Source organism: Pipistrellus kuhlii, unplaced genomic scaffold (assembly GCF_014108245.1).
Source record: "Pipistrellus kuhlii isolate mPipKuh1 unplaced genomic scaffold, mPipKuh1.p scaffold_m20_p_2, whole genome shotgun sequence".
NCBI classification, from domain to species: Eukaryota; Metazoa; Chordata; class Mammalia; order Chiroptera; family Vespertilionidae; genus Pipistrellus; species Pipistrellus kuhlii.
This window is the reverse complement of record NW_023425515.1, coordinates 130892267-130902009: the sequence shown is the minus strand read 5'-3', so window position 1 is coordinate 130902009 and position 9743 is coordinate 130892267. Positions and strand designations below refer to the sequence as shown.

The following is a 9743-nucleotide window of genomic DNA, read 5'->3' as shown; positions in this document are numbered from 1 at the left end:
TTACCGAATCAAAAAAAAGACATGAAAAGGAAAATCATATTTTACTAACGTATAGAAGTGACTCTTTTTTTTTTTTGGACAACATATAATAAATATGATATATCACTTATCACTCAGTCTTTCCCATGTACATTTTTTTTCCATATTATGGAGCATGCCACTTTTCCAAAAGAAAAAAGGGTCATGAGAAATCAGTGCAAAGTTCTCAGTTCTCCTCCTTTTTTCTCTGAGGCGGACGGGGGGTGTCCGCGGCGACGCCCTCCGCCTCGGGCCCTCTGTCCGTCTGTCCGTCGGCAGTCTACTCTCTGCCCGTGCAGTCCTCTGTCCGCGCCCTTCTCGCTTCTCTCCTTGCCCCTCCCCTGCCCTCCCCCTGATCCCTAAAGTCATTTTTTAAAAAGAACTTGAGGTTTCTTTTTTTTGTTGATATTTTCACTTACTGGTCGAACTTTGTGTGGGGTCAGCGTTTTCGCCGGTCACGCTGCAGTGGGAGCTTCCCAGCCCCGTCCCTGGGGGTGGGGAGAGGGGCGCGGGGGGCTGGCTCCTGGGGGCCCCGCCCATGGCGGAGCGTCCTCCTCTCTGGCCGGGCTCCCCGGGGGCGGCTGGAGGGAGGCCCGGGCCGGTGCGGGGGCAGGCAGCGCAGCCTTCCGAGCAGGGGAGGAGAGGGTGGAGGGCCCGCAGCGCCGCCTCCGTGGTTCCCCGTCCTCACCGGGGGTGCGGGGTGCCCGGCATGGAGTTGGACAGCGGGTTGAGGGCCGGCTGGCCGCCGGGGCCCAGGCCGTGGATGAGCACGCGGGGCACCAGCGGCCGCTGCAGCTGCGGGTGCGGCGCGGGCGGAGTCCGGTACATGCTGCTGTACATGGCGGCGGCGGCCGCGGCGGCCGCGCTGCTGTCCACGCCGCCCAGCAGGCTCGGGTGGTAGAAGTAGGGCGACGGGAACATCCGCTGCAGCGCCGAGTAGTTGCCCGCCTCGGCCAGCAGCTCCAGGCCCACCGCCGTCTGCCGCTTCCACTTGGTCCTGCAAGAAAGCGGACGTGCACGCACCCCGGGCACCGGAGCCTCTCCAGGCCCTCTCCCGCCTTCTGCTCCGGACAGGAGGCCAAGGAAGCCCAGAATGGACCGCACCTCCTAACACTTCCCCCCAACACACACACACACACACACACACACACACACACACACACACACACCACCTTCTTCTCGCGAAGGGATCAGCATCCAAGTCAGTTTCTTCATCTGCACCGTCAGTGTCTTCGGCATGGCATTCGCAAAAGAAACCCTCCAAGCTCTGCTGCCTTTCCCTGGCCCTTGGCCCTCCCGCTGCCCCCACCCTACCCCTCGCAGTCTGGGTGCCTCCTGAAACTTTCTTGGCGGCCAGCGAAGACCACTGTTTCTGTGGGCGGCCTTCTCCCTCCTAATCCTAATTCCCTTTCCCAGCCAGAGGCTCCCCAACAACCCCGGAGGGCCCGCTCTCCGCCCCGCCCCCCTTTCTCCTGGCCGAGGTAAACAAAGGGACGCAGAGACCCCTGAGCCGTGGACCCCGGCCCTTTTGGGTCCCCGGGGAGTGTGGAGACACGTCTCTCTCATCAACCTGACAGGACCTTCCGGGCAGGCAGGGGACTTGGGGTGGGGAAGGCGGCGACCGACCGGGTTTAGGAAGGAACGGAATTCGTTAGAGGGAGGGCTCTCCCCAGGGGTCAGTACCTCCAGGCCATTCAGGGAGGGGAAAATGCTTTTCCAGATATTGTCTCCTCAGAGAGAGAGTAACAACTAAAACCTGTGATCCGCGTCTCTCCTTCTCCTCCTCCCTCCCCCGCTGCACCTCGATTAAGAAAGAAGAAGGAGAGAGCAGGCCTTTTGCTCAAATGCCACAAGAAGGAACTCGGTGCTGGTGGGCCGTCCATAGCCAGCGGCTCCAGCCAAATTAATAAACATGCCGCCCATTTTAAATTGGCTACCAATGACACTAATGTTTTCCGACAGAATTGGGGTGGCTGAAACCGTATGTAATGAGACAGAAAATTATGGTAAAGATGACAACTGGATGGGCAACTCCAACCACACTTGTGGACGATTAAAACACAGACGAGATTGAAGGAGGGGGAAAAGAAAAGGAAAATCGAGACAAGGGAGACAACTGCAGGGCTTGGAAACACACTAGAACCTCGGCCTCGGGTTGCCTGGGTTCCCTCTGCAGTTCGGGGCCTGCAAGCTCTGCCAGCCCCTTTCCCAATTTCCTCGCAAGGTTCCAGGTGAGCTCTGAGGCGCCGGTACAGGGGACAGAGACTTGGGCTGGATGCTTGGCCAGCTGCCCCATTCTCCTGCCTGCTGCTGCCCACCTCACGTCTCCTGGCTGCCTCACAGGCCAAGGCAAGGACATCGAAGCTGAGGCGAGAGGGGCAGTTCTTCCGAGACTGAAATAGCGAGGACGTTCAGAACCAGCCTGGGGCAGGCCCAAAGGGTGCACCTCGCATGCTCTCCGGGCCTGAGTGTCAGCGGGCCCCGGATGTCTCAGTTTGAGAAGGTGGGGCCTCATTGACTTGGGGACAAAGAAGGGGAAATTCCAACCACTCAGATGTGAGAGTGAAAGTAGCACATGTCAAGACACTTAGCAGCGCAAAACTCTCTAAACTCCAGCTGCTCCCCAATAGCTCTTTCCTTGGGGGAGTGGCTAATCCCTGCCCCTGCTGGAAAGCCCCCAAGGGACTCCCCCAAGCCCTCTCCGTCCCTTCTTTTCTCCCAAGGCCAGGAGGAAAGATGGGTGCTCTGGTCACAACCTGGAGGACCAGCCGCTTTGCTCCCCCAGGCAGCCCCCCTTACCTGCGGTTCTGGTACCAGGTCTTGACCTGGGTGTCCGTGAGGTTGAGCGAAGCCGCCAGGTCCATGCGGTCCTGCACGCTCAGGTACTTCTGCCGCTCAAAGCTACGCTCCAGCTGATTGAGCTGGTGGTCGGAGAAAGCTGTCCTGGCTTTGCGAGGCTTTTTGGCTCTCACAGGGGGACTCTCCCGGCTACTCGTGATCTCCCGGTCTCCTTCCTCCTTTGTTCCTACGGTAGAAACCCAGACACAGTTTAGTAAAGTAACCTGGGCTGGGGAAGGGTGGCGTGTTCCTCTGGCACACACTGCCACGTTCCCAAGCCAGTCGCTGGTCTCCGGGGACCATTCTCTGCCACTCTTCTTACACGAATACTTGGGCCTCAGCCAGTAATGGGGAAAAGAGGACCAGCTTCTGGATAAGGAGTGTGGAGCCTTATGCAGGGTTTCCAAAAGCGTTGTAAAAGGTTATCTGATCTCCCCACCTTTGAAATTTAAAAGGAAAGAAAAAAAAAACTTTACAATAAAGGGGTCCTTTTGTTATTGTTTCCTTGCTGGAGGTAGGGAGGGAAGATCTCGTCCCTTTCCTTTATTATCTTTCACTAAGATTATTTTTGACTGATTTGACGGTTTACAAAAGATCTTGATGCTGTGTGTATGTGTGTGTGTGTGTGTGTGTGTGTGTGTGTGTTTTGAGGAGGGGGCACCTTTTTCATCTCATTTTTTCTGTTTACTCAAAGTCACAGGCATTTGTTTTCATTTTTCCTGTGCACTTGGGAAACGCTGGACCCAAACTCTCCGCAGCCGCTTGCATCAGGTCTTTTAAAGCTTCAGAAAGAATGTGTCGCCCAGACCCCGAGCTGAGCTCAAAACCACTGAGCCCATTCCGGTGACAGCCCAGAGATTTCCGGATTCCATTTGTCAACTTTGGTTTTTCCCTGAAATGCTGGGAAATCGATATGTCAATCCCTCTCTGCTTGTGCCCGGTTTTGCTGTGCTCCTTGATCTTCCTTGCAGGAAGAACAATAATCTCTCTAATTGCCCCACTGGGGAGGTTGGTGCACGCAAAAATCGCAGGACCAGACTGTACATCTGTTTGGGGCACTATTATGCTAATGCTGTAATAGTAAAATGAGGAGCCAACATCCCATCTCCCAGACAGTCAGCACACATCTTTCCCAGAGATGGCAAAGATTAATAATTGTAGTAGTAGTAGTAGTAGTAATGATAATAAACAACTTAATAAAGGAAACAAAACTTTCCTTTTATGTTAAAAGTCTTTTGCCATAAAGACCAGAACACTTATAAAATTGTATGAAAAAGGGAGCTGAAAGACAATTTCCTTTTCCATCTTCTGATTTTACAAAACTAGATAAATTCAATTCCATAAATTTCACTTTTATAAATTCTACCCCCCCCCCCCAATTACTAACCAAGAGCCAGAAATCTTACTAAAATGCAGCTATTCATTTGAGGGCATCGGGTAAGAAGGAGGTTTTGAAAACACTGAAAAACTGATTCTAACATTTTACCTTGTGAACGACCCTATGTAAACCACGATCTAATTTTTTTTTTAAGTTGCTCTGTTAATCAGCTCGGAAATTCTTCCTTTATTAAGTCTGATAATTCCTGTGATGGTGTTTAGAAAACATGATGTGTACGGGGGAGGAGGGGATGAAATAATTTTCATTAAGTAGTAAGTATCACGTTGTGATCACACCCCAAGACACCAAACTAGCTAAGCGGGTTTCTCTCTCCCAGTCTCCCTATTCCCACTCACAAGGTCTCTGGCTGGGGAAAAAAAAAAAAAACAACGCTCAAGCCCTTCCCATAAGATCGATCACCCTTCCTGATATATTAAAATTAAGTAAAACCACGAAAGAAGGTGGATGTCGGTGTGGGTCGAGAGGTAGAGATGGAACAATAAACAGAACTTCGGCCCTGCCCGAATCCTCCCTCCCGCTTGCGCGCGTTCGGACTGTGGCGGCGGCGACCTCGCCAGCGAAGGTGCCCGAATAGCTCCCCATCGGAGAAATCTGCGGGGAGCCCGCTGGGGAGACGGGGGAGCCCGCAGGAGGAGCTGGACGAGCGAGGCCGCGCGACTCACCGTGGCATTTGATGTCGCTCTGGGAATCCTCCCGCTTGTCCAGCTTGGTTTTGCTGTCCTCCTGCTCCAGCTTCGGCCTGAAGCTCTCGTGCGCGGCGGGGCCCTCCGGCTTCGGGGTGTGGTGGGGCGAGGGGACGCTGGTGCTGTAGGGCGCGCACGCCGCCAGGGGCTTGCTGTCGCCCAGGATGTCCTTGATTAGAAAGGAAGAGGTGGCGGTCCGGGGGGCGGAGGCGGCCGAGCCCAGCTGCTGCGCGGGCGGCTGCGGCGGCTGCGGCGGCGAAGGCTGCAAACTCGGCGCGGGGGCCGCGGCGGGCGGCGGCGGCGGCTGGCCGTGGTGCAGGTGGTGGTGGTGAGGGGGCCCGTCCGCCACCAGATGCGGCTCCGGGGGCTCCATGGTGACCGAGATGGGAGAGGAAGGCGCCGTTCCCACGGTGTCGATCTCGGAACAGGGCGACGGAGTGGCCTGGCTCCTAAAATCCGCGGTCCTCGCCGCCTCGCCGCCGAGCGGGCGGAAATCTCCGTTCATCATGCCCGGGCTGCCCGAGCCGGCACCGGACAGGATCGTGTCTATCCCAAAGCTCGACCCGCTGGCCCCTTCCATTGTTGTCATGTCTACATGAGGTCCGCGCCGCTCCGCCGCTCAGCAGCCGCCCCGACAAAGCGAAGGAAGCTATCGATCGCCAAACAAAATAAACACTAAACAATGTTGTCGCCTCTTAGGGAAAAAAAAAAAAAAAAAAAAAAGTGGGGAGGGGAGAAAGGATAATTGGGAGGTGGCAATCGGTGGACCAGTTTCGACACAACTTTTTTCCCCTTATGCAAAAAGGAGGGGTGGGAGAAAGGAAAACAGTTGCAAAATGTGTTGCGGGAGCCTGGAGCTCGCGCATGGGGGGCGGCGGCGGCGGCGGCGGCGCCGGGGACCCGCGCGAGGGCGCGGGCGGCAGGGCGGGACCCCGAAGCCGCTGCGCTGCCGCTGCCGCCCGGGTGTGCGCCCCGCCGGGCACCAGGCGGCAGCGGCGGCGGCGGACGCGGCAGGTGCAGCGGCCGCGGAGCCCCCGATCTCCCCCGCGGCGCCCCGGGTGGCTGCCGCGTGCGGCGCTGCGCTCCGGAGCGGAGTTTCTGAACTTTCTGGTAAAGTTGCGGAGTAGACACCGCAGCTGAGGTCGCGGCCACTAGAGGAGGAGGAGCAGGAGGAGGAGGAGGGGGAGGAGGGGAAGAAGGAGCCGGAGCAGAAGGCGGCGGAGGCGCGATGCTGGGCGACTCCGGCCGCGGCCCGGCGCGCCCGCCTGTAATCCGCTGCCGCGGGCGGCGCCGACCCCCCCCCCGTGACGTCACGGCCACCCCGGCTCCCCGCGCCGCGCGGGGCCCCGCGCCCCCATTGGCAGCGCCGCGCGGGCGGGCGACGCCGACGTGCCGGGAGCCAATGGCCGCGCGGCTCGCGAGCCCGTCTGCGAGCGCGGCTCGGCCCCGCTGCTCTTTTGAGAAGCCCCGAGCCCCGCGCCCGCAGCCCCCAGCCCAGCGCCCGGTCCTCCCGGTCCCCGCGTCCCGATCCTGCGGGAGGGCAGAGAGGGCGGAGGGAGCAGGGGGAGCCTGGGGAAGGGGACCGCGGGGGTGAAAGAGAGGCAGAGTAATAGGGATTTGCTCGTTTCCTGAAGAGATCGAAGAGGGAAGGGAGAGAAGGGAAGGGAAGGGAAACGCAATCTGGCCGGCTCACCGTTAGACTCCAGCGCGGCCGCCCGCGCAGCGGCCACACACACGCGTTTGAATGGTCGGAGGCCACTGAGCGAGGAAGGGGGTCCCTGGAGGAGCCCGCAGGGAAGGGTGCAGACCAGCAGCCAGAGCCGGGGTAGGCGGGGAGTTCCGAGCTCTGATTTCTCCCTCTGCCCTCCGCACTCCACGGCCCGCACCCCACAGCCCGCACCCCGCAGCCCCGACGCCCGGGCTCTGGCCCCGCTCTGCAGCCGGGCGTGGAGACCGGGCCGCGTGCCCGCGGCACTCTCCGGAGGAGTTGGGGAGGGCCCAGTCTAGTCACCAGCCAGGGCCCGTGATGGAAGAACCGCCGGCCGGACACCTTCTCCGGAGCCGGGAGTACAGTCCCAGGCGCTCTGTGCAGGCGAGGGCATGGGGGTCACTGCGGTGTCTGCCGGGCATAGGTTTCAGAAACTTGGGTGGTAGGTCCGCAGCCAGTTTCAGCCAATATCTCATCTCATCTCTCTCTCTCTCTCTCTCTCTCTCTCTCTCTCTCTCTCTCTCTCTCTCTCTCTCTCTCTCTCTCTCTCTCTCTCTCTCTCTCCTCTCCTCTCCTCTCTCCTCTCTTCTCTCTTTCTCCCTCCCTCCCTCCCTTCTTCTCTCCCCCTCCCCCGGTTTGGAAAGGAAAGAGTCACTGTGGATCCACTAGGGGACCTGAGCCGGCTTGACTGTGACGCCTCGTCAGAGGGAATCAACTTGCATTATTTTCTCTAGGACGTCTCCAACCTGTCTCTTGTTGAATGTCAGGGTAATGGGAAGTGCCAGTGACAAGACGGCATATTACTCCTGATTAAGTACCGTGTCAACCTAATTAGCAGAGTAATTATAAGGTGCTAATGAATGATTCAAAGTTCTTTGAGTTACATTTTACTTCAAATTACCATTTTAAGAACCCTATGAATCTGAGTGGCTGGCATTTCTTCCGTGACTAGGTGCAGAATGATGCTATGAAATGGCCTTTAAAGTCTTCAAGGGCTGGGCCCAAATCTGGGGTTCTTTGTGGCCCCGAAGGTCACTTCCTGGAAAACAGCTTTCCGGGAGGCTTTCTGTTTGGTTTGTTTCTTCTATGTTCTTTCTTTTTTTGTGCTATCGGGCTGGATCGTTATCAGGCTTCCGTCTTTTACTTCTCTCTTTCTTCTTTCGCTTTCTTCTCTCTTTCTTTCTCTCTTTCTCTTCTTCTTCTTCTTTCTTCTCTCTTCCTTCTTTCTTCTTCTTCTTCTCTTCTCTCTCTCTCTTCTCTCTCTCTCTCTTCTTCTCTCTCTCTCTCTCCTCTCTCTCTCCCCTCTCCTCTCCCCCTCCCTCTCTCTCTCTCCCCCTCCCTCCCTTCCTTCCTCCCTCCCTCCCTCCCTCCTCCCCCCTCCCTTCCTTCCTTCCTTCCATTGGGGACCAGGGATGGGGATGGGGAGGCAAATGACCTCGTGGGGCCAGAGGGCCGCCTTTCTGTGGAAGTGGATCCGAGTGAGCCCTGATCAGGAAGGGGGACTGGGAGACTCATCCTCCCTGTGTTTTCCCAGAGAATTACGTGTGTTTGACCCAGAAAAGGCCCGCGCTGCTTCAAGGGTGTGTTGACCTGTTTTTTATCTTCTTCATGCGTCTTTTTCAGGGTCTGTCTCTGAGGAGAGCAGCGGGGAGAGAGGCTGAGGCAAGGAGATGTGCATTCCGGGCCCTTCTTGTTTTTGTTCTCGGAAGGCCAGGGGACTCTGGCTGAGGAGTCGGGGTTGGTGAGCCATGGCAGGGATGTGGGGCGAGCTGCGGGCAGAGGCGGGAGGCCCTGCGGCCGGCCGGCTGGCCGGCTGGGGAAGAGGCCCTCTGGTCCAGGAGCCACGGAGGCCGGGATAATGCCTGGAGCGGGCTTAGGGGCACACTCGGCTTCTGTGGGAAGGCGCAGGGCCTGTCCTGTCGGAACTACAGGTCTACAGATACACATTCTTCCCTTCAAATAATCAATCAATTAGGGCTCTTCTCATTCAGACATCACCCACTAACTTTGCAAATGAGACTGCAGCCTACACCTTCCTCCCAGGCTATTCTGGGTGGGAAGTAGGGAGGAGGAAAAACAAATTTAAGATCCAGAACTGATGGCACTGCACAAATCAGTTATTCTTGACCTTGATAAATAATTCATTTAAGCCTGTTTTTGTTTTGTTCCGATGTTTGAAATGACTCAGGAGCTCAAAAGGCTGAGCACACAGTTGTGTTGGGCTGTTGGACAGGATTTTTTGCTTGGAATAATGTACATTAGTGGGAGAGGCAGAGATATGACCCTGCAAAAAAAATGAAATCTAAAAATAAAGTGAGAGAAGGAGATGAAAGTGTTAGGGGAGGGGGGGTGCATTTTATGGAAACTCCAAAGCAAACAAAACAGAAGCCCACCTTGTGAATGGCTCAGACCCTATTTTCTTAAGAAAAGGTTAAGATCCTAGAAGTTTTCTTTAGGTGGGATATTAGGTCAGCTTTCCAGAGTAACAATTGTAAGGGGAAACTAAGACCTTCACTTTATAAAGGCTCTCTTCTTAGGGTCCCTACCAGAGAGGAAATGCTACTAGTGGCCTGAGGATCCCAAAGAGGGACTCAAAGACTAGCTTGAAAACTTTATGGAAAAAAAAAAATTCTTCCAGCGTTGAGTTTTGATTCTTAACTTTTCACAGTTCTTTTTTTCTCTAGAAACATTCCTCTTTTGCTTTCTTAGAGCAAAAGTAGGTATACAGTCATGAGTACATGAAACAAAGTTTATTCTGGTATTATTATTTATTATTGTACTCTTTTCCATACGAACAATTGTAAACTTACTTTTGCATCACCTTGTATATACACCCAAGAAATCATGTCCTTTCTAGCAGAGCACATGACTTAACTTTTCATTTTAAAAAATAAAAAATAAAACAGTGCAGGTGAATTACATTTTCAACATAATTGAAATAGGAAAAGAAATGCATTAACTGGATTTAATCTGAAATTTCCCCCCACTGGATTTAAAATACAAACAAATATAATTCCTAAACTGGCATAGATTTGAAAATGATCTTCCACTCTTATGCCTTCATTTCCTTTAAAAGAAGACAAAGGAAGAAGAAAAT

General features: G+C 55.1%; 1 protein-coding gene across 1 annotated transcript; it reads right to left on the bottom strand.

The window, feature by feature from the left end:
• Positions 1–595: 595 nt before the first annotated feature.
• On the bottom strand, positions 596–5896 carry BARHL2 (BarH like homeobox 2). Its single transcript, XM_036447534.2, has 3 exons — positions 4918–5896; positions 2818–3043; positions 596–1015 (listed from the first exon to the last, which is right to left on the bottom strand). Exons 1-3 carry the CDS (start codon positions 5525–5527, stop codon positions 703–705), a joined length of 1149 nt encoding a protein of 382 aa, XP_036303427.1. The 5' UTR covers positions 5528–5896; the 3' UTR covers positions 596–702.
• Between the last annotated feature and the right edge of the window lie 3847 nt (positions 5897–9743).

What these genes read in the sequence shown, in the direction of transcription:
- BARHL2 (XM_036447534.2), bottom strand. Translation starts at nt 5,527, where the DNA reads ATGACAACAATGGAAGGGGCCAGCGGGTCGAGCTTTGGGATAGACACG. An exon ending in GAGCGACATCAAATGCCACG is followed by an intron (nt 3,044 to 4,917) that starts GTGAGTCGCGCG and finishes TTTCTACCGTAG; the next exon opens with GAACAAAGGAGGAAGGAGAC. An exon ending in ACCTGGTACCAGAACCGCAG is followed by an intron (nt 1,016 to 2,817) that starts GTAAGGGGGGCT and finishes GCTTTCTTGCAG; the next exon opens with GACCAAGTGGAAGCGGCAGA.